This window comes from Elephas maximus, chromosome 10 (genome assembly GCF_024166365.1).
Source record: "Elephas maximus indicus isolate mEleMax1 chromosome 10, mEleMax1 primary haplotype, whole genome shotgun sequence".
Lineage (NCBI taxonomy): Eukaryota > Metazoa > Chordata > Mammalia > Proboscidea > Elephantidae > Elephas > Elephas maximus.
This window is the reverse complement of record NC_064828.1, coordinates 12,502,420-12,527,249: the sequence shown is the minus strand read 5'-3', so window position 1 is coordinate 12,527,249 and position 24,830 is coordinate 12,502,420. Positions and strand designations below refer to the sequence as shown.

Here is a 24,830-nt window from a genome sequence, read left to right as displayed (position 1 = left end):
AAAAATTGTAATTAAAATTATAATTTTTCGGTATTACACTGTCTTCAAATAATTGCTTTCAAAAGTTGTGTAAAGTAAAAGCTAAAGTTGTATGTTCGCCTTAAACTCCATTTAAAAAAGCAGACTTACGGAACATACAAAATGACAGCAGCAGTAAGGTGGGATGTGATGAATACCCTGCTTCAATTCCGCCAGAACGTTTTCACAGAAACATTTAAAGACACAGAACAAAACTTAAACATTAAAAACTATATTATGATGTTAGGAGACTCTGGAAATGTTCTAAAAACTGGATTGTGATTAACGGTTGTACAACTCCATAAATTTACTAAAATCACTGAACTGTACCCTGAAAATGGATTCATTTTATGGTTTATATATTATACCTTGGAAACACTGGTGGCATAGTGGTTAAGTGCTACGGCTGTTAACCAAAAGGTCAGCAGTTCAAATCCGCCAGGCGCTCCTCATAAACTCTATGGGGCAGTTCTACTCTGTCCTATAGGGTCGCTATGAGTCAGCATCGACTCAACAGCAGTGGGTGGGGTATTACACCTCAATAAAGCTGCTAAGAAAAAAAAAAAAGATGTTAGGCGAAAAACCTCTTTCTACAATACCCACGTGAGAAAACTCGGGCTGGGATGGGACAGGAAGTGACCCAGGAGTGAAGACTGGTGTGCTCTGAGACACTGGTGTTGAGGCTTGGGGTGATACAGTGGGCTCAGGTGGGCTCTCTATCTCCACTGGTTCGTCGGGTTTCTTCTGAAAAGGTGCTCCTCCTTCCTCAGATAACACTGACATGTCCATTGGCTCATCTGATTTAAAACAGGAAAACAAACAGGAAATAATCACTCATCAACATTACTCATGTTCCAATACCACCTGTAACAATTACATCATGAAATTTCTGCTTCTAAAAAAACAGTGACTTAATTTTCAGAAAAGCTGACAGGATAATACTAGACTGAGCTCTAGAAGCACTTCCTTAAAAGTGTGGAGAGGCAGATCCACACTCCTAAAATACTTAGGTATAGATTTAAAAAGGCGTTAACGTGGGGTAGGCTGACTCATTCATAGGATATGTAAAATGACCTCTGGCTCCTCTGAGTCCTTCTCCAGATTACAACTCAGTTGTACATATTTAATCATCATATAATTCTACCAAAGACCTTGAAAAGCAGTGAGATGGATGCCAGGACAAATACACAGGGAGGAAAAAAATCTACCATGCCAGTCAACACTGATTTATCATAGAACCAAGAAATACCAGGCACTTATCTTGAGACAGGGAGGGGTAACATATACACACACACACCCCAAAAAACACTGCTTTCCCACAGTATAATACCTACCTAAGGTGAAAGGGACCTTTCCTCAGCTAGGTATCTGAACCGTCAATCCCTTTTCCCCTATCTTACAACTTGACCCTAACCCGGCTACCTCTAGACCACCCACACAAACTACCTACACTATTTAGTTCTTCCCTATAATCCACATTCATGCTACAGGTCACCCCTGCCCTTTTCCACACCTCAACTCTCAGTACCCACCCTTGCTCTTAGTCTGGCCTCAACCTCACGTTCCAGTCTAATACCAGGTTAGGACTCTGGTGCTGCAGGCCTTTAGGACACTACCATAGCTGGGCTAAGCACTGTCGTTGCACCTTTTGACCTTTCTCGCCACGACAAAGCATTTACTATGAACCTGCTGTCCTAAACACTACATATATAAAGGCTTTAGGTTAATAATCTAAGAAACAACAAAAACACAAATAAATACAGAAAGGATATACAGTCCCACAAACAGTGATGCAAATACATTAAATCTAAAATACAACTGACAAGAAAAAATACAGTATGTTACATGAAAAAGCAAACTGAATCATTTATACAACGCAATCCAATTTTATAAAAATACTTTTTTATATTTACAGATAGAAAACATACTGAAAAGAAACATATCCAAACACTAACTGTAATTACATCTGGAGTGTGGTATCACAGGCGAGTTTTGCTTTCTTCTCATTGCTTCCCTATACTTCCCAAACTTTCCATAACGAGAATCACTGTATGTTTATAATCAGGAAAAGTATTTTAATACAATTATTTTTATTATTTCTTCAATGTTCACACTACAGATAGAAGCAATGATTCTAAAAATAAACCCAACTTAACTTGCATTAAGATGATTTTTTATAGAACATAGTCACCCGTATTTTATACTGCGGATGTCATAATCATGTTATGCATAAATGGACACTTATCTGTTTGCATGCCTACAAACGATTTCAAGGTAAAAACAGCCAGGCACAAACTTTACGGCAGAAGAAAGACAGTCTAAGATTAAATTTTGTCATGGATAAATTACACCTGAAAAACAGTTAAATATTCTGCCTCCATGACTTACAGTTGAGAAATTTCTCTGTGCCTCAGAGAATAAGAAAGTAATACCTAGAATAACAAAATAATACCTAGTTCTTAAGATTGTTGCGAGGCTTCAATGAGAAAAATTAAAGTGAAACAGCCAGTGTAGTGCCTGGCACATACTAAGTGCTCAGAAAATATCAGCTATTATACCATTATTGGTATGTGGAAGAATGAAAAGGAGAAAATCACGGGATTTATTGGAAAAGGTTTTGTAGAAGGAATTTACAAATATTTTGAATGACCTAGATAGGCAATTCCAAAAAAAACCAAACACCTTGCCGCCAAGTCGATTCCAACTCACGGCAACCGTATAGGACAGAGTGGAATTGCCCCACAGGGTTTCCAAGGAGCAGCTGGTGGATTCAGACTGCTGATCTTTTGGTTAATAGCCAAGCTCCTAATCACTGTGCCTCCAGGGCTCCAGATACGTGACTAAAAAAATCAAAAACCAAACCCAGTGCCATCGAGTCGACTCCGACTCATAGCGACCCTATAGGACAGAGTAGAACTGTCCCCCAGAGTTTCCAAGGAGCGCCGGGGGGATCTAAACTGCCGACCCTTTGCTTAGCAGCCGTAGCACTTAACCACTACGCCACCAGGGATACATGACTAGGGCAGAGCAAAAGAGGTTTAAATCATGAGATGAATTAGTTAAGTAAAAAGAAACGCTTTCTTGTGAATAAAGTAATCCAAAATCACTAAGGCCTCAAAGGGAGTGAATGAAATCAAAATTTCTATCACCTGGTCCTGGCTACTCTTTGGCTAAAACTATTTTGATAATAGCAAAAATGAGGTATAAAGATCAAAAACTACAATGTCTGGTTCTGTCTCACCAGTAAGATGTTAACATGCTGCTAGAAACTGCTGGGACTTTAGCAATAAACCCAGTTCTTCACCACATAAACTTCATTTGAGTTTGACTTTAAAAATGTAAAAACCTTCCCTTAAAAGTCTTTTGAAAAACTGATTCGACAATATGGAATTTCCAGAAGAACCAGTACCAGAAAAGCAGAGAACTGGGGAGAGCACTTTACACGAGGCCATATCCCTAAAGGTTAGACAGACATGAGTCCTGCTGTGCAGTGTAGGTCACGGGGTTCTAACGGACAAAGAGCAGTGCACTTCACAAGGCAGAATGCTGCCCCTCTTCTAACCTGGGATCAACAGGCACAGATCAAGACAGCTCACCTTTTCTCCCTCCTTGCTCTGTGGGACTGCTAGGAACGATAAAAGGGGTAGATCGGAAAGCATCGGGGGAAGGAGCAACAAGATCTGAGGAATTCCTTTATATAAAGAGAGAATTACAAGTTATTTTACCAAAGTCACAGTTTTGTGTTTCTGTTTTTTTACGTTTTAAGAGCAAAAATATCTAAGTCATTCAGACAACTACTTATTAGCATTTCTACCAACCGGCTACCTGAAGGAGGTGGAAAATCCATGAATACTTCAGTAACTATATCCCATGCCAAGCATTGCCAAAATAAGATTAAAAAAAAAAAAAAGAGGAAGGGCCAAGTAGTATGATTACATGAGAAAGTGAGTGACCAGACACAAGGACATCATGATTAAAAAGCAGGATGAGCAAGTGCTAAAAAATAAATCCATTTATAAATAAGAGTAAAAATATCTACTCCATTTTTTGCCTGATATGAAGATAATATACATGTTTATTTAAAAAAAAAAAAAACTCTAATCAAAGATAAAGAAACCCAGCTACTGTCAACTATAAGGTAACCTATCCTCCAACCTGTGCTGTTAAATGGGAAGAACCGCTATAATAACACGGAGAGGCAGAATGCTCGTTCTGGGTATACAGCATGCTCTTAAATAACTGGGCATTTTCCACACGAATGAAAACTTTAGGCCACTATTACAAAACTTCCAAATGGGAAAGCAGCTCTATCTGCCTCCAACAGCCCCACTAAGCGCTCACCCCAGAAACTCTAAAGCCTACAGACTTGACTGTTCTGGACTAGCAGGTACTTTTCGTTGCCCCCACCTCAGCCTAAGCCCCTGAGCACATGCCACCTTTGCACAGGCTTACTTACGTGGAAAGGCTCTCCTGAACAAAAGACCTCTGGCCAGAGAGCTGCAGGAGCTGCAGAGTGGTGGCTGGTGTGGAGGCCAGGGAACAGCCGCCTTCCTCCCTTGAAGGAGTGGAACAGCCATCAGAGGCTACTGAAGAAAAAAAAATTCCAGGTGCATTTACTCCTCGGACTGACATTACTAAGTTGTCAAAAAACCATCCAGGACTGCAAAAAAGAATAACATCCATACTCCCAACCAGAAACAGGGCAAAGACAGAACCTGTTTTTCAACTGTAGTACAACGAACAGAATGCCACACTACCACAAACCTTGAGTGACCATTAAACAGCCCCTTACTAAAATATGAGTTTCTTTAATTTAAAAAAAAAAAAAAACCTGACTAAAAGAATTCCTTAGTTCTTTGTGTCATGATCTAAGGCTGGAGAGGAAAAGGCAGAATCTTTATTCCTCTGCTTGGCCGCTCCTTCTGCCTTGTGATGCTTCTATTATAAAACAGCAAGCAAGCCTTTTATTCCAAGGCCTACCCAAAAGGAAGTAAAGCTCATGCCGTGACACAAAGGGCAGAGGTCAAAACAATGCACAGGACGCCTGATGACATGAGTGTAACCATTTTCACATGATTAGAACTTGGGCCTCCATAAAGAAGACAGAAAGTACTAACGCATCAGTAAAAGGATGCATGAGCAGCCATTACTGCCTTATACTCTGCAGAGTCTCCTGTGGTCCCTTCTCCTTAGCAGTGGATGAAATGTCAGCTCTATTAATCCCAAGTGTAACCAAAAAAACCAAACCCATTGCCGTCGAGTTGATTCCAACTCATAGCAACCCTAGAGGACAGAGCAGAACTGCCCCATAGAGTTTCCAAGCAGTGCCTGGCAGATTCGAACTGCTGACCCTTTGGTTAGCAGCCATGGCACTTAACCACTACAGCACCAGGGTTTCCAAATTTACTATCTTAGCTATTACTCTTCAGTATCTCCAATATCGCCAAGAGAGAGATATCTCTTCCAATATCTCCATTTTCCTCTGCCATATCCAAGCTTCAGCTATGTTAAAATACTAAATAGCAATTATTCCCAAAGAGCCCTTCTCACTAATTAGCTAGAAACCTACTTTCCTTATGTATCACAAATGAGTCTGCATACCTATAAACCACTTTCTAACTTAAACAGTAGCCTCAGAGCAGAAATAATAAAAGTCTAGCCATCTGGAGATGAGCTGTAGCAATTCATCATACTTCGTACCTGTTTTATTGCTCTGGTCAAACAAGTCTTCCTGAGTTGACAAAATCTCAGGCTCCGGTGACTTCTGAACCTGCAGTTTGCCTTCCAGATGCTCCCGAGCAGGCATCTGTTCTTCTGTTTCCACAGCAGCAAGAGATGCTTTGGGACTGGACGGTATGTCCTCTGGCCTAGGAAATGCGTATCACCAGGTGAAAAAGTTTCTAAGTTTAAATGCTTTCATCTTTTAACTAAAAGCCATTTCCTATTTTGTCTGTTTTTCTTTAGTAATTTCGAAAATCCCAGTACCTCTAATCTATACAACAATCTATTGAAAGTAACATAAGCTACTCTTCAGAACGATGATGCCAAGCCCTGAGCCCATTACAAAGCCTGATCCAGCCTCTCACACAGCAATACCTCTCTTCAGTCCTGCTCACTACTGTGCTGCATGCTTTCCAAGATTTCTGACGGATGACTTAGGGACTTCTGTTACATATGCTTCCATGCAGACCCGTATGAAGGACTCTGATCCAGACCACGGCAATGCTAGGAGAGCAAGCCAAACAACGTCCTTCCATTGTGCTTGGATGTGAATTATCCTCTGTGTTACTGCCGTACACATTATCTTCTGCCTGCCCTTTCTATTTGATCTACCCAACCTAGGCTCCAAACTAAGACCTTTTCACCCCAATCCCAAACCCAGTGCCATCGAGTCAATTCCGACTCATAGCAACCCTACAGGACAGAGTAGAACTGCCCCATAGAGTTTCCAAGGAGCGCCTGGCGGATTCGAACTGCTGACCCTTCAGTTAGCAGACGTAGCACTTAACCACTACGCCACCCAATACCACCACACATTTAACACGGTCACTCCTGTCCCCTTCCCAGAGACTTAGGAGGTTCACCGATTCTACCACTCCCCAGGGAAAATAGGAGAGCAAAACTGACTAGAATGTAAAGCTCCAAAGAACAGCCTGAAGTGTCAGCCAGTCAGCTGAGTGTTTTGCATTACAGAGACAGTGTCTCTTGATGTTCAACTTTTTTCAAAACCCTCCTCAGCACTGTTTTATTGAAGAAAACCACAGAATAACACTGAGTTATTTATCCATCCCTCCCCCCAAATTGGGAGCACTTCACTATTCCTCTGCCATATCCAAGCTTCAGCTGTTGGCCAGAGAATGCTGTTTTGGATACAATAATCACCACAGACAGAGCAGCGGTATACTTCCCCATTCCTACCAAGTTAAGAGCCTAAAGGACTTGGGAAAAGAATGCCTCCCTAGATCTACACCATAAACTACTAGACGCATGATCTGAGAACCCAAAGCAATCTGGGTGCTCCTCAAATACAGAAAACAGTGAGCTCTCCAATATAATATTCATGTGGCTCCGCATAACATCCGAAAAGATGAGTGGCAGCCAAAGATTAAGGAGTCATGCTTACAGTAACAGCAGCAATAAAAAGGCTTTGTAACGTGCCTAAAGATGAGGACACGGTAAAATTCATAAATAATCAATGCTCCTATTGGATAAGAATTCCCAGTATAAAGAAAAAAATTAATAGTTTCTAAAATGTTTCCACCTGGCAAAATGAAATTAAACCAAAACCAAACGAGTTGCCATCAAGTCAGTTCCAACTCACAATGACCCTACAGCAACCCTGGAAGACAGAGTAGAACTGCCCCATCGGGTTTCCAAGGAGCAGCTGGTAGACTGGAACTGATGACCTTTTGGTTAGGAGCCAAGCTCTTAACCACTGCGCCACCAGGGCTCAAAAATGAAATGAGTGTAGCCTTATGGCAGAAACTTACAGGGACCTGCTAGAAAGCGCACAGCTCACCTTGCAGGTAGCGGGCTGCACGCTTCTCCCACATGTGCATCCTTACTGCACTCTTCCACCAGGCGGACATCCTTGCTGGGTGGTTCTGCCCCGGGGATGTCTTCACTGGACTGCTGCTCTCCAGGCTTAACTGCTTGAGGTTTTAGAAGAATACAGAAGAAGAAAATTTTCCAAAGTACTAAAAGCAGTTCCAAACGCTTTTAAAAGGAAAAGAAGGTAACAAAATGGAGTCTAATTTGAAAATGCATACAGGCATCACCCACAAAAGGAAAGTAACCAATAGTCTATTTCCAAAAAACCTCAATCTATAATCAATTGACAAGTACTTACCAGACAACTCTGTAGCCAGTGTTATATACCTTACCATATTAACTTAAATTATATAAATTTAGATAGCTATAAAACTTATCAAGGAAAAAATAACTACCTCTAGAGCATAAAGTTGTTTATAAAACACTTATAAACAACTCCAAATGTCATCAAATGTGTTCCATACCAACGTCAGCATCCACTTCAGACTGCCGGGCATAATCAGAGTCATCGGTTACTGACTGTAGGTGCTCTCTGTCCGCTTCACACGGCATAGTATGCTCTTCAATATCCTGGCTCTGGGAGAGTTCCAAAACTCCAAAGCCCAACTGTGATGAGGCAGAATCTAGGATCAAAACCCCAGGAGATCAGGTGTCATCCCACAACGTTATGCAGTGTGTACAGCGCCGTCCTACACGTAAGGGTCACATTAAGTCCTCACATCAAAGACCTGACCCCAAAAATTTTCAAAAGAAAATCAAGAATAAAAGCATTAAAAGCGAAGGGGAAGTGTAATGAAGCAAAAAAACATGTATTATAAAACCTTATGAACACCTCACATTGGTCGACTACATCAACTTGCTGAAAGTATATATAAGATATATACACACACAGCAATTCATATTGTCCTTCCACTCCACAAAGCATATCACCTAAAAATATTTAAAAAACGAATACAGGAGAAGCAAGAGTTAACATATAGAAAAGGGGTACCCAAAGGGACTACAAATTCCTAAACACCAAATTTGGTGGAATACCTTACAATTTTTTTAATAACTACTCTCAATTTAAACTACCTATCTGATAAGAAGTCTATAACCTGATAAGGAGGAAAAATTTGGACATCTACATGCTCACATTAAAGGAACTTAGAACAATCTACTATCCTGAAAAAGGCACAAGGTTACCTTCAACACCAATGGAGTGCGTAGTACCGTCTGGATTATCTTCCTCCTCCTCTTTCTCTTTCTCTTCCACCTCCTCCTCTTCTTCCCTGTCTTCACTCACAGGAGCAGATTCCACTGACAACGCCAGGACACTACACAGTAGAAGGACACAATCGTTGTGTCCCACACAGATTCATACACTTTGTTCAAAGTACTCTTTGAATTTTATTTTGGCTCCCCACACCCCAATCAGCTGCGAACCAAAATTTGAAAAGGTAAAAAATTTCACACCTTTAGTGCATCTTGCTATGGAAAGCAGTTAAAAAGTTAACAATTCAATTATTAACACAGACATTAAATAGAAGAAAAGCACAAACACATACAAATTTTATCTTTTTTTGAAAAGATATGAGCAGAGAGAGAGTTACTGACAAGTGACAAGAAAAAAATTTTCATTTGATGAGCAAAGAAGGGGTTCAAAAAGCATATCTATTAAAACCAGACAAAGTTTTCAAAAATATTTTAGTAAAAAATCTTAGATATATACATAGAACCAAAGCATATGAATAAACATTCAGGTAAGAGGCCTACGTATATAAAAGAAGTTAACACCACAGGTCAAAAGACATAATAAACAATATCAAAAGTCAACTAATCAGGAAAACATATCTGCAACATCATAACAAAAGACCAGCCTTCATAAAAAAAAATTAATGCAAAGAACCCCAACATATAAATGACCAGATGACAGAACAGATAACTGATAAAAGAAATAGAGGTAAGTCACCGATTCAGAACGTATTCAAGTTATGACCAACTGCACTTACGACCATCTGTTCTTTTTTTTTTTTGGTACATCTTACTGGTGCTAATATGTACTACATACAATACTGCAGCACGTAATTTACTGATTTTATCATTCTTAGATGTTCCATGTTGTGATTTACTGATAAAAACACTGCCGTATAGGAGGCAACAATGACAACTTAAAAAAAAAGGTATTCAACTTACATCAGAACCGATTTACAACAGTCACTGGAGTGGAACTCTGTTGCGTAAGTCGGGGGATATCTGTACAAGCATTTTTAAACACGTAAAGAAATCAGACTAACCTTTTTTTTTTGCCAAATTAGGAAAAAAAAAAAAACTTTAATACTGTACTATCATTCAGTTTTGCCCAAACTATGGTAAGATACGCATTATCATATGCTGCTCATAATGGAAAACAATTTAATGGAAATTTAACAGAAAACAATTTGGAAATATATCAAGAGCTTTAAAAAAAAATGCTCATGCCCAGTAATTCCAGTAATTTCAATTCCACAAAATAATTTGAAATGTGAAAAGATCCTTGTACAAATACAAACTTACTACTCAAAGCTTACTGCTATTAAGAAACAACCTATAAGTTCAGTGTATATATACAGATATAGATCTAAATAGATGAATGGATAGGAAACCCTGGTGGCGAAGTGGTTAAGTGCTACGGCTGCTAACCAAAGGGTCGACAGTTCGAATCCTCCAGGCGCTCCTTGGAAACTCTATGGAGCAGTTCTACTCTGTTCTATAGGGTCACTATGAGTCACAATTGACTCGACAGCACTGGGTTTGGGTTTTTTTTGGTTTTATATATATATATATATATACACACACACATATATATGTACAGCGACTTACAACGACCTTATAGGACAGAGTAGGACTGCCCCATAGGGTTTCCAAGGGTATAAATCTTTACAGAAGCAGACTGCCACATCTTTCTCCCACAGAGCAGCTGGTGGGTTCCAACCAACAACCTCTTGATTAGCAACCAAGCACTATAACCACTGTGCCACCAGGGCTCCATATGTATATACAAAAGACAACTTTTAGACAATTGGGAAAATGTGAAGAGGAACTATTTAAAAAAAAAAAAAAAAACCCCATTGCTATCGAGTCGATTCTGATTCATAGCAACCCTACAGGACAGAGTAGAACTGCCCCATAGGGTTTCCAAGGAGCGGCTAGTGGATTCGAACTGTTAACCTTCTGGTTAGCCACCAGGGCTCCACAGGAATTATACTATTAGACATTTTGAAATTATTATTTTTATAGGTTTGAAAACACTATTACGATTACATACAGTAATGTACTTATTAAGGGATACATGCTGAAGTATTCACGAGCCCTGGTGGCACAGTGGTTAAGTGCTCAGCTGCTAACCAAAAGGTACCTGGTTCGAACTCACCAGAAGATCTGTGGGAGGAAAGATGTAGCAGTCTGCTTTCATAAGGAATGCAGCCTTGGAAGCCTTATGGGGCAGCTCTACTCTGTCCTGTAGGGTCACTCTAAGTCAGAAATGACTCAACGGTAACATTTTTTTTTTTAATAATGTCTGCAGGAGTCCCTGGGTGGTGCAAATGGTTAATGCAGTCAGCTGCTAACTGAAGGCACAGAGGTTCTGGTCCACCCAGAGGCTCCTGGTAAGAAAACCAAAAGAGCCGCTGCCGTCAAGTAGATTCTGACACATAGCAACCCTAGACGACAGAGTAGACCCGCCCTATAGAGTTTCCAAGGAGCACCTGGTGGATCTGAACTGCCAACCTTTTTGTTACCAGGTGTGGCACTTAACCACTATGCTACCAGGATTTCCCCTGGTAAGGTCTAGCAATTTACTTCTGAAAAAATCATCACTGAAAACCATATGGAGCACAGTTCTACTCTGACACACGTGGGGTCACCATGAGTTGGAACCAACTCCAGGGCAACTGATTGGTTATAATATCTACAACTCAGTTTCAAATGATCCAGTCCCCCCTCAAAAAGAAGTAGTATATACACATATACATATATATACACACACACACACACACACACATATACATCTGTAGGTATGAACATATGTGGGGGGGACAGATGTGTGTTATTCTTTCCTCTGTGGGTTTAAGCTTTTAAAATAAAAAACTAGGAGAAATGTTATTAAGAATTGTCAAGGAAAAACACTCATGTTTGTTAAGCAAAAAGATCAGCATATAAACTTTTACTTTCCATATGATGTCAACTATGTAAATAGAATACATAAAAAAAGAGGAAAATATGCCACAATGTTTATAGCAATTGACCCCTGGGTGGCAGGATTATAGACGACAGTTTTTGCTTCCCCGTAATGTTCTGCGCATTGACTATTTCATACAAAGAACCATAAGCATCACTTTAATAAGCATAAGAGAGGTGAAAACATAAATTTGGAAAGTTAAGGGCCATAAACTAAAGAAGAGAAAAAAAACTAAAGATTTTGACAAAAACCCAATAAAACAAATGTGACAAAAGGTAAAAGCAGTGAAGAACAGCATAAAACCACACACACCAGATCCTTTTCAACCTTTTTGTGATTCCTCCTCCTGTCCCTGGCCTCTAAGTGCCAGTGGTCCCATAATTCCCAGTATTGTGTGGTTGCCCACCATTTTGTGATCTCACAAATGTGATCATCCTATGTGTTGTAAATCCTAACCCCTATGACTCAGCAGCACTGTGTTATGATGTTAATGAGGCAGGATTAGAGGCAGTTATGTTAATGAGGCAGGACTGAATTTATAAGATTAGGTTGTATTTTGAGTCAATCTTTCTTGAGAAATAAAAGAGAACCAAGCAGAGAGGCGAAGGATCTCATGCCACCAAGAAAGATGCACCAGGAGCAGAGCACGTCCTTTGGACCCAGGGTCCCTGCGCTGAGAAGCTCCTAGACCAGGGGAAGGTTGATGGGAAGCACCTTCCCCCATAACCCACAGAAAGAGAAAGTCTTTCCGGGGAGCTGGCACCCTGAATTCTGATTTCTAGCCTCCAAAACTGGGAGAGAATAAACTTCTGTTTGTTAAAGCCATCCACTTGTGGTATTTCTGTCACAGCAGTGCTGGACAACTTAAGACGCCCCCTTTAGTGATTGTATCCAGACTCATGGCTTTGAATACCATCCATATGCTTATGACTCTGCAATTTAAATCTCCAGTCTTGACCTTTCCCCTTAGCTCCAGACTTGCATGTCCAATTGCGTCAACATCTCTACTTGGCTATCAAAAAGGCAGCTCAATTTTAACACGTCTAAAATTGAACTTCACGTCCTGCAGTCTTCTCTATCTCAATTAACAGCAATTCTGTTCTTCTACTTCAAAAACACAGAACCACTGTCACCTCCTTCCTTCCTCTCGTACTCCACATCTGACCCATCTTTGAATCCTATTTTCAAAACACATTGGGAGTCCCACCACTCCTCATCCATCCCCACCTTGGTCCAGCAACTGTCATATTTTGCCTAACTTATTTCAATAGCCTCCCAGTGATCTTCCTGTTTCTGCTATGCTCCTCTCATCAGTCCATTCTCAATCCAGCAGCTACGGTAATCCTGCTAAAATCTAAGTCAAACCGTCTCATTCCTCTGCTCAAAACCTTCAAATGCCTCCTATCCCACTAAATAGGACTAAGAATAAAAGCCAAATTCCCCCACCATGACTCAGAAGGCCTTACATAATCTGGTCTCCCCTTTACTTCTCTGACCTTTTCTCCCACTTGTCTCACTCACTCCACTTTAGCCATGCTAACCTCCAGCCAAACTCACCATTTCTTAAATAGTCCAAGCACACTCCTGTCTCAGGGTCTTTGCACTTGCTATCCCTATGCATGGACTGCACTTACCCCGGATTTTTAATCGAGCATCACATCAATGAAGCATTCCCTAACCCCCCTAACTAAACTTGCAACTCCTCTGACACCTCCTAGCCCCTTCCCTGCTTTATATTTCTCTTCAGTCCTCATCAGTGTCTAAAATATTGTATTGTTGTTGTTGTTGTCAGGTGCCGTCGAGTCGGTTCCAACTCATAGCAACCCTACGCACAACAGAACAAAACACTGACCGGTCCTGCGCCATCCTTGCAATCGTTGTTACGCTTGAGCTCATTGTTGCAGCCACTGTGTCAATCCACCTCGTTGAGGGTCTTCCTCTTTTCCGCTAACCCTGTACTCCGCCAAGCATGATGTCCTTCTCCAGGGACCTATCCCTCCTGACAACATGTCCAAAGCATGTAAGATGCAGTCTCGCCATCCTCGCCTCTAAGGAGCATTCTGGCCGTACTTCTTCCAAGACAGATTTGTTCGTTCTTTTGGCAGTCCATGGTATATTCAATATTCTTCACCAGCACCACAATTCAAAGGCGTCAGTTCTTCTTCGGTCTTCCTTATTCATTGCCCAGCTTTCACATGTGCACGATGCAATTGAAAATACCTTGGCTTGGGTCAGGCGCACCTTAGTCTTTAGGGTGACATCTTTGCTCTTCAACACTTTGAAGAGGTCCTTTGCAGCAGATTTGCCCAATGCAATGCGTCTTTTGATTTCTTGACTGCTGCTTCCATGGCTGTTGATTGTGGATCCAAGTAAAATGAAATCCTTGACAACTTCGATCTTTTCGCCATTTATCATGATGTTGCTCATTGGTCCAGTTGTGAGGATTTTTGTTTTATGTTGAGCTGTAACCCATACTGAAGGCTGTGGTCTTTGATCTTCATTAGTAAGTGCTTCAAGCCCTCTTCACTTTCAGCAAGCAAGGCTGTGTCATCTGCGTGACACGCGTTGTTAATGAGTCTTCCTCCAATCCTGATGCCCCGTTCTTCTTCATATAGTTCAGCTTCTCGGGTTATTTGTTCAGCATACAGATTAAATAGGTATAGTGAAAGAATACAACCCTGACGCACACCTTTCCTGACTTTAAACCAATCAATATCCCCTTGTTCTGTCTGAACAACTGCTTCTTGATCTGTGTGAAGGTTCCTCAGGAGCACAATTAAGTGTTCTGGAACTCCCATTCTTTGCAGTGTTATTCATAGTTTGTTATGACCCACATAATCGAATGCCTTTGCATAGTCAATAAAACACAGGTAAACATCCTTCTGTTATTTTCTGCTTTCAGCCAGGATCCATCTGACATCGGCAATGATATCCCTGGTTCCACGTCCTCTTCTGAAACCGGCCTGAATTTCTGGCAGTTCCCTGTCGATATACTGCTGCAGCCATTTTTGAATGATCTTCAGCAAAATTTTGCTTGCGTGTGATATTAATGATATTGTTCTATAATTTCCACGTTCAACTGTATTACTTTACTTATTTATCATGTATTGCTTTATGCCCTAAGGAATGGAAGTAAGCGCCATTATTGGTTAGGACTTTTACCTCTTCTGATCACTATGTATCCCCAAGGACCAACAACGTTTGGCATACAGTAAGTACTCAGTAAGTATTTAGAATAATTAGGTGATTAAGAAGAGGCTTTAAATAAATCAGGTTATACACAAAAACAGTATTGTTGTTAAACTTCTCTCCACTGTCTAAGCTGATGGTAAAAGAAATAAAGCCTTAAATATATTATTGGGAGGTACAAAAGTAGCCAGTAGAAGAACTAAAATAATTGTTAACAAAATTGGGAGTGTTTGCGTTCATGAATTAAATCCTTATCTTTCACTGCAGGAAGTAAATTGTCCTAATCTGACAAAACAAGAAATGGCAGTACAATAATAATACCTAGTTTTACAATAGTATTAGAACTAAGAAGCTAACCTTGCGAAGAAGTAAAAACACAAACACTTAAAGAGGGCTGACTCTGTGAAAGGGGACTATGGAGAGGAAGGACCCTTTGCTTTTCATTATAAGCCCTTTTAAAAAAAAAACTATGTATTTACATTATGCTGTTAAAAATATTTAACAGATCAAATCTCAAAACTAAAAATTTACTCTTTGAAGATCTTGTAAGGAGGATGAAAAGACAGGCTACAGAGTATGAGAAAATATTTGCAAACCATGGATCTAACAAAGGACTAGTATCTCGAATATATAAAGAACTCTCAAAACAGTAAAAAAAAAAAAAAAAAAAGAATCCATTTAGAAAATGGGCAAAAGACATTTCACTGAAGAGGATATACGGACGGCAAATAAGCACATGAAAGGATGTTCAACATCATTAGCCGTGACGGGAGTGCAAATTAAAAACAAAATGAGATATCACTACACAGCTATCAGAATGGCTAACATAAAAAATAGTGACACCACCAAGTCACTCGCACTTTGCTGGTGAGACCGTAAAATGGCACAGTCACTCTGGGACACAATTTGGCAGTTTCTTTAAAAAACTAAACATGCAATTATCATACGACCCAGGAACTGCACTCCTGAGCATTTATCCCAGAGAAATAAAGATTTCTATTCATATAAAAACCTGTACACCAACGTTCATAGCAGCTTTATTTGTAATAGTGAAAACTAGAAATCAGCCCAGGTGACTGATTAAACACACTGTGGTACATTCATACTATGGAATACTATTCAGCAATAAAAGGGAACAAGCTATTGAGAGACACACTTGATTGAATCACCGAGGAATTATGCTGAGTGAGAAAAGCCAATCCCAAAAGGTTACGTACTGTATGACTCCATTTACATAACATGTTTGAAATAACAAAATTCTGCAAATAGAGAACAGATCAGTGGTTGTCGGGGGTCGGTGCAAGAAGAGGAGGTAGGTGTGGCTATAAAAGGGCAACACTAGGGATCCTTGTGGAGCTGGAACTGTTCAGTATCTTGACTATAGCAGTGCATACATGAAACTACCCAAAAAAACCCAAGTGGTAATAAAAATATATACACACAAAAACAAGTACAAGTAATATTGGGGAAATCTAAATAAGATCAGTGGATTTTATCAGTTATCAATACTCTTGTTGTAATATTATATGGTACTTAGTTTTATGAAATGTTACCATTGTGGGAAACTGGGCAAAGTGTACAAAGAATCTCCCTGTATTGTTTCTCACAGCTACCTATGAACCTACAACTATCTCGATTTTTTAAAAACTGTTTACTGGGGAGATAAAAATATACATTTATATTTCTTCAGTATTATTTTTAGGACACTCCATACCTAGGACCTTTGGCTTCTATCAATAGGACACCAGAGAAGGCAGGAAGATTTTTTGGAATTTTATGAAGTAGAGAAAGTTTCACAAACTGATAGTTTTCTCAAAATATTTTCATTAATGAAGAAAGAAAACAAAGGGATGAGATGAAAAACCCTGAATAAATTAACATACATGTGTTTTAAAAAGCTTTTATTCTTTTGGAATCATCGCAAATTCTTTCCAGTTTGACGGCCATTGCTCACATAGTCCTTCTGTCTGAAAAGCTACTCCTCGCACACCTCACACTGCTCTCCAGCCCCTCAACTATGCCTAGTTAATTCATATTTATCATTTAGATTGCACCCTCAAAAAGGCTTTTCCAGATCCCCAGATTAGGTACTATGTTAATATACTATTTTATTTTTTTTCCCTCAGTGCAATGACAATTTTAATTTAATAGCTACTTACGTATATTCTTAAATTAAAATATGTCTCCTCTATTAAGTTATAAACTCTGTGATGGCAAAGCCCCTTTCAAGCACCTGCCACTGTTCCTATACATTTACTGAATGTCAAAACCATTGCCATCAAGTCGAGTCCAACTCATAGTAACCCCATAGGTCAGAGAAGAACTGCCCCCACAGGGTTCCAAGGCTGTAATCTTTATGGAAGCAGACTGCCACATCTTTCTCCCGGAGAGCGCCTGGTGGGTTCAAACCGCTGACCTTTCGATTAGCAGCCGAGTGCTTAACCACTGCGCCACCAGGGCTTTTTTGATGGAATGCAGGTATTCAATTTTTTTTTTTTTAAAGAAAGAGCAACAACATATTGATGCAAAAAGAAAAAAGTAGAATAGAACATCTCAAACAGTACTGCTTCATTCACAACGAGAGGTATGCATACCTTCTGCCTCCCACTGGTTCAAACCAGCATGCAGGCCACACATAAATGTAAATAAGTCTGTCCCATACTCTCAAAGAAATATCATACATAAATGCCTACAGAAAGCAAGGCAAGGTAAGAGATGAGTAAAGCAGCTGGGTTTAAAAACAAAAGCACAAACACTATGATAAAAAAAAAAAGAACACCTGGCCTCAGTGTCCAAATACAATATTGTTATGACAAACCATAACACTCATGACCATCTGAGCAGAGGTTGGCTGCTACTCACAGCTCCAGCCAACTCTTGCCAATAAGGACTAGTAATGGCAGAACCGGAAATCCAGGACTTACGTAAAATTTATTAGTTAATTCAAATATATTTTACAACCTTGTGTGGGCCAAATAAAACCCGCCTGCAGGTAAAAATGAGCCCACCAGTTTGCAGATTGTTCTAAAGCATCTATTTTACTTAATGATTGGGAAGAAACAACTATATTAAATTTTCAGAATAGAAGAAAAAAAACATTTCAGATGAAACAATAGTCTTTAACCACTTCAAGCTAACATTATCTTCTCTGACTACCCTCCCTTTGCACTCCCAAGACTCTTGAGGTTGTCTAAGTTCTCCTTTGACCTTAGAAGAATTTGGGCAGAAGAGTTTGAGAAGCACTGGATAGTAAAAAGGGAAGAGTAGACACATGAGTCAGAAAAACCAAGTTCAAAGCCTGGCTCTGTTACTAACAATGTATTCTAGAGCAAATTACTAACTTCTTTCCCCATCAAGTTTCCCCTATGTAAAAACCAGTTGCCATCAAGTCGATTCTGACTCATGGCGGCCCCATGTGTGTCAGAGAAGAACTGTGCTCCACAAGGTTTTCAGTGGCTGATTTTTCAGAAGTAGATTGCCAGGACTTTCTTCCAAGGTGACTCTGGGTGGACTTGAACCTCCAACCTTTTGGTTGGCAGCTGAGTGCATTAACTGTTTGCACCACTCAGAGACTCCCCTCTCTACACAACAGTAGTAATATCGTATTTTCATCTTATAGATGCTTTAAGGATGGAATTAAATGACATTATATATTAAACATCCAATACAGTGCCCAAGACAGGATGAACTCAAAAAACGGACACTGTAAAAATATACACACCAAAAACCAAACCCGCTGCCGTCGAGTTGATTCTGACTCATAGCGACCCTCTATCAAAAAAAAACGAACCAAATGCATTGCCGTAGAGTCGATTCCAACTCATAGCGACCCTGTAAGACAGAGTAGAACTGCCACCTAAGGTTTCCAAGGAGCAGCTGGTGGATTCGAACTGCCGACCTTTTGGTTAACAGACAAGCCACCAGGGCTCCCTGCACAAAAAAAAATACCCACTGCCACAGAGTTGGTTCCAACTCATCGCAACTCTATAGGACATAGTGAAATTGCCCCACAGGGTTTTCCAAGGCTTTAAATCTTTACGGATGCAGAGTGGTACATCTTTTCCCCTTGAGAGTGGCTGGTGGGTTTAAACTACTGACCTTTCAGTTAGCAGCTGAGCACTTAACCACTGCACCACCAAGGCATAAGACATGGTGAAAGCTGAATATTATTTAGGGTAGGAATTACACATTCTGGATCCAAAACTGAAGAAGTGCTCCGGCTGGTAGGTGGAAAGCATGCCTAATAGTTCTAATAATACACCTAAATGTCTTCAGTTTTTTATTAATAAAAATGTTTATATTATTGATTTAATTAGATCAAACACAGATAAGCTCTGGCAATACTCAAATGGGTGAAATGTGACCAAAAAATTCTTTTCAGAGAACTGAAGACTCATACCAGGATCAAATAGTACCAAAAATTAAGTCATATCTAAGCTAAGAATGAGGAATGCGTATTTTCTTTGAACGCAGATGTAAAAACATCTTCACAAAAGCAATTCCATCTACTGGTACTAATAATAAAATCTAACACAATCCTCAAATCCCACTCCCTAACTCACGAAAACAAGATGACAGCCTTTATCCTTGATATGAGGCAGAAAGTACAGATAAAAGACAGAACTGATGGTTAATAAATTTAAATAAATTCCTTTAAACACTAGTATACCTGCTTGTCCTGTTTGGCTGAGGCAACTGTTCAATGACCTGACTGACGGAACCGCACGTGTCCAGATGAGAAGAATCCATAGGCTCTGAAAAAAATAATTAGATATTAGCACAAAAAACATTTACCATGAAACTTTAATACAAATTCAGGGATACAGACAATACCAATGTAATCAGCTACATTAGAGCATCAACCTTCTGAGTGCCTACTATGCACCAGACTTCCTTACATATATTCACCACTACCAGCTCCAACAAGAGTACCCAAAAATGCAAACGCACTGATAGCTTTAAACACCTCACCTGAAGGCTTGTTTTCTTTCAAATGTTCATTGGACCCACTATTATTGTCTCCTTGTTCTTCTCCAGCTGCCTGTTCAGGATTGGACACGACATCCTAAAAAATACATATATATAACCTCCACTATTTAAATGAGGCATACATCTTATGAATGTATTGATTGTACTTTTCCAACCAACTGTATCCAAAAAAGATAGCAATCTCCCAAACACACTTACGTTTGCTGGTTGGTCTAGATTAGAAGGAAAAAAAAGAAATCTGCTCAATCATTTCCAAACAAGATACAACTCACCAACACAGGGTTCTCTTTGTGTGTCTGTAGATTAGGAAGGTGTCGAGATAGCATACTGAAGTGAGAACCTGAATCATCTAGAACCTGGCTTTCAGGCTGAGAATCTTCAATTATCAAGCAAGGGGTATCTTGCTGAGAGAAATCTGAATCCAACTGACCTCCAGTAGGGTCCATCTGCTCCCCTGGAATGGGAAAACAAAAGATCAGTTCTGAGTAACCTACTAGCCTTCCTCACGCAGTCTGAACTTAAATAATAGGGCGGAAGTAAAAGACCTGGGAAAGGGGACAAGTCCAGGGCTCCTCCAATTAGAACATTATGTTTACAATCGCTGCACTTTCTCACCACACCTTGCAAGCCCCCCGTTTCCTCGTTATTTACGCTCAGCCTGCCTGTCCCTCCCTCCGTCTTCTTTTCCATCATCTTCACGTAGACACCCCTTCCCCTCCTTCCTAACCTCTCCCCGCCCCTTTTTCCATCCCCCACAACACTCCCTACCTCCTTCGGCCGCCTCTGCCGCCCCCCAAAAGGCTGCTTTGTAATCTCTGTTCTCCAGAACCCCACAGCCCTTCACGCTTCCCCACGACCACCCAGCCTTCCTAGCTACGGCTTCCCCGCCCCCTCCTCAGGGCCCTCCAAACCCCTTCCCCGTCACCGCCGCCATGCTGCCGCCCCGCCCCCTCCGGTCAGCTATCCCTTCAGACGCGAAACCCAAGCCCAACAGAGCCGACCTCGCCCCCACTATTCACCAAACGGTACCAGGCATCCCAGTGGGAGGTCCCTCGCGCTCGAGCTAGAGGCCTCTGCACGCTCCCCGGGTTCCGCCAGCTCGCTCCCCAGGTCGCCGATGTCTCTACCGCCGCCACCGGCCGCGAACCCCCCCTTTTCCCGTCACGTCACGCACTATCGGACCGCCCATTCGCTGCAGCTGCCCGCCACTCAAGAAATCCTGTGTGTGATAGGTGGTTGAGGCTGAGTGCCCCGCCCCCCACGTAAGAAAAAGAAGGACGGCGGCGCGTTTCCATGGCAGCTTGGACGTTTCAGGCCCTCCCCCTAGTACAGGCAGAGAATGACAGTATCCTTGAACCGAAGGGACCTTGAGAGGGTGTAAAATATATTTCTCTGCTTCCAGGAGCGACAGTACTTACCACAGCTCAGACATATGGGAATCTCTACTTGCTTTGCCTCGTTCATGCACTATAAGGCCCCTTCTCTCACCCCTTTCCTAGAAAAGAAGAGGTTCTGGCTTTCTAATAAAAAGGCCAAGGAGAAGAATGAGGCGGGTACTTCAGAGCTGGTGAAACTCAAGAGAGAAAGGATTCTTTGGGGTTTACCTGTGTCAATCAGGATACCTTTTGTGCACCTTTACCTGAATCCAAGGGTCTCACATTGCATCTCTGCCAGTTTTTATTTTTATTTTTTTACATTATCTGAGGACCCGTTAAGCCATATTTCTTCCTATTATTCTTTGTTATACAGTCTGGAACATTACATATTTCAAGCTGCACATTTGCTTATCACTGCCCTATCTTTTATGCGATTGCGGCCTACGGAGGCTGCAGCCCCAGAGGTGTTTCGCACCTCCCTCTGAGAGAACTGAGCACTGTGATTCTCAACCTCTGTGGTAAAGGGAACAGATGCTACCCCTTCCGACTAAATGACCTCAAAAGTTCCTCCTAGAGAGATCCTGATGAGGAGTGAGCTACTTGCACCATGTGGACAGTTGAGACTATGTTGGCATCTCCTGTCTGGAGGGGGATTAGAAACTGGCAAAATGGTCGCGAAAGGAGGGACTGGAAGGAGGGAGCAGCCTGACTCATTGGGGGAGAGTAAATGGGAGTATGTAGTAAGGTGTACATAAGTTTATATGTAAAAGACTGACTGATTTGTAAACTTTCACTTAAAAAACCAGTGCCGTCGAGTCGATCCCGACTCATAGCGGCGCTATAGGACAGAATAGAACTGCCCCATAGAGTTTCCAAGGAGCACCTGGGGGATTCGAACTGCTGACCCTTTGGTTAGCAGCCGTAGCACATAACCACTACGCCACCAGGGTTTCCTTTCAGTTAAAGCACAATAAAAATTATTTAAAAAAAAAACAATATACATACCTTAACTAAAAAATACTTTATTGGTAAAAAATGTTAACCGTTAAAAAAAAAAAAAAATCCCTCCTAACCCTGAAATTCTATTATCCTAATTATGGTGCCGGGTTCTTAGGAGGGCTTGGCAGCTGTGACAGATATTAATGAACTAGGCCCAGTGAGGAATTTTTTTTTAAGTGGTGGATTTGATCTGGAATGGGATGCTATCCAGAGCAGCTGTCAACAGGGAAAGCACCTAGCATCAAGACCAAAAACCAAACTTGTTGCCATCGAGTCAATTCTGACTCATAGTTACCCTGTTGGACAGAGTACAACTGCCCCATAGGGTTTCCAAGGCTGTGATCTTTAGGTTGCAGTGGTTAAGAGCTTGGCTGCCAACCAAAAGGTTGGCAGATGGAATCCACCGGCTACTCCTTGGAAACCCTGTGGGTCAGTTCTACTCGGTCCTATAGGGTCACTATGAGTCAGAATCGACTGGATGGCAATGGGTTTGGTTTTGGTTTTTTGGTTAATCTTCATCTTTCTCCCAAGGAGCCACTGGTGGGTTCCAACCTTCAACCTTTCAGTTATCAATTCAGCACTTATCTACTGCACCACCAGGGCTCCTTCCGCACCTAGCATAGTGCCAAGCATATACCAAGTAGGCAGTCGGTAGAAGTCAGTTTTTTTTCACCAGAGGTTCAGAATTCCTTACGCACAGCCTCATCATGATTCTCCATTCCTGTGTATGCCCTATTCAGCACCTGATACCGGTAAGATAAAGTGAGGCTTCCTACCCCAACAATCTTCTTCATGTTGCTAGATATTACACTGATTACATGTTCCAAACCAAAACTCAAAGCATGTGGTCTGAGTATATGTTACTTATAGGAACAAAGGATACAAAAAAAGAAAAAACCAAACCCGTTGCTGTCCAGTCGACTTGGACTCACACTGACTCTGTAGGACAGAGTAGAACTTTCTCATAGAGTTTCCAAGGAGCCGCTGATGAATTCCAACTGCTGATCATTTGTTTAGTAGCCAAGGGCTACTGCGCCACCAGGGCTCCTTTGAAATGAAACTGTCCTGAAAAATCTACAAGTTCAGGCTGTTAACCAAAAGGTCAGCAGCTGAAATCCAGCAGCCACTCCTTGGAAACTCTATGGGGCAGTTCTACTCTGTACTATTGGGTCGCCATGAGTCGGAATCGACTCAATGGCAATGGGTTTGGTTTGGTGTTTTTTTGTTTTGTTTTGTTTTATAACTAGAATAAATTGAGGTTCCTAGAATGTTTTATTAGTGAAGCAAAAAATGGAATGTGACACAAAGAAACAGATTGCACTTCTTAATCTTCAAGTTATTTGTAAATGACTCCCTTCTTCCTCCACACCTAGTGCTACAGGAAACCAGTGTGACCAAATAAAATTAACTCTAAAAGGACCAGGTCAGGTCAATACTAAGTCAATAACTTAACTAACGAGGTTAACAAAGTGAGTTCATCTATTCAATTTGAGAGGGTACCAATAACCAGGTCCTGTTCTGGACAAATCTTAATCCTCACTCACACAAAAATCCCCCAAAGTCAGTACCTTTAGCTTTTCTTCTTCATCTCATGGTAGCATTTTCTCCCTCCCCAAGCAAGACACAAATAAACAGGCCCTCCTGATTATCTGATAAACAAGTGTATCTGTCAAAACTCATAAGACTATACACTAAGAAGGGTAATTTTTTCTGTATTTAAATTAAACCTAAATAAACACGACTAAAAATAAGTAAATAAATAAGTGGGCCTGAGCCATTCCATTACTAAATAAAACAAGAGTCTAAAACAAACTGTGAGTTCCTCATTAGGCAGTGTGGCAATTAAGTTAATCATTAAATTACCCAGAAAGATCAGAATATGCAGGCAGAATGGTGACCCACTGAGACTGTGACTGCTGTAGTGAGAAGAGGCTGCAAAGGCCCATCAGCAAACACCAGCCCTTCTGCCTGTCTACAGGCACACCTTCACCTAAGCCACTGTTAGGCATTGAATTGTGTCCCCCCAAAATACATGTTGTAAATCCTAACCTCTGTGTCTGTGGTTATAATCCCATTTAGGAATGGGTTGTCTTTGTTAAATAAACGAGGCAGGATTAGTGTAGGGTGTCTCTTGAGTCAATCTCTTTTGGGATACAAAGAGATTAAACAAGCAAACCAGTAAGCAAAGATGGGGTAGGATAGATACGGAGACACATGGACATCTCCAAGGAACCAGGAAGCAGAAGCTCTGGCGACAAGGACCTTCCCTCAGAGCCAACAGAGAATGACTTCCTCTAGAGCTGGTGCTCTGAATTCAAACTTCTAGCCTCCTAAACTGTGAGAAAATAAATTTCTGTTTGTTAAAGCCTGTTATATCAGCACTAGATAACTAAGACAGCCACCTCTGACAGAGAGAAATCTAATCTACGTCTAAAGTCCTCTTAGAGAAAGAAACTCCTCCATCTGATCCTATGTTAACTCACTTTAAAGTTTAACAGAACTCATTGTCA

The 24,830-nt window shown here is 40.9% G+C and overlaps 1 protein-coding gene and 1 pseudogene across 9 annotated transcripts in view; one reads left to right on the top strand and one right to left on the bottom strand.

Moving 5' to 3' along the window:
- TP53BP1 (tumor protein p53 binding protein 1) overlaps positions 1-21,091 on the bottom strand; it is a 75,403-nt gene extending 54,312 nt beyond the window's left edge. For 3 of the 9 annotated variants that reach the window (XM_049897308.1, XM_049897311.1, XM_049897313.1), the window contains exons 1-11: positions 20,975-21,068; positions 20,218-20,399; positions 19,928-20,021; positions 19,626-19,710; positions 8,755-8,885; positions 8,034-8,192; positions 7,538-7,670; positions 5,719-5,885; positions 4,475-4,604; positions 3,615-3,709; positions 622-815 (exon numbers count right to left, since the gene is read on the bottom strand). In XM_049897308.1, the coding sequence (XP_049753265.1) occupies positions 622-815; positions 3,615-3,709; positions 4,475-4,604; positions 5,719-5,885; positions 7,538-7,670; positions 8,034-8,192; positions 8,755-8,885; positions 19,626-19,710; positions 19,928-20,021; positions 20,218-20,399; positions 20,975-20,981 (1,377 nt within the window). In that variant the 5' untranslated portion in view covers positions 20,982-21,068. Of the gene's footprint in view, positions 1-621; positions 816-3,614; positions 3,710-4,474; positions 4,605-5,718; positions 5,886-7,537; positions 7,671-8,033; positions 8,193-8,754; positions 8,886-19,625; positions 19,711-19,927; positions 20,022-20,217; positions 20,400-20,964 lie in introns of those variants that run through there. The other 6 variants (XM_049897314.1, XM_049897310.1, XM_049897309.1 and 3 more) reach the window with 6 other exon arrangements.
- Positions 21,063-24,830, top strand: part of LOC126084400 (perilipin-2-like) — a 38,262-nt pseudogene continuing 34,494 nt past the window's right edge.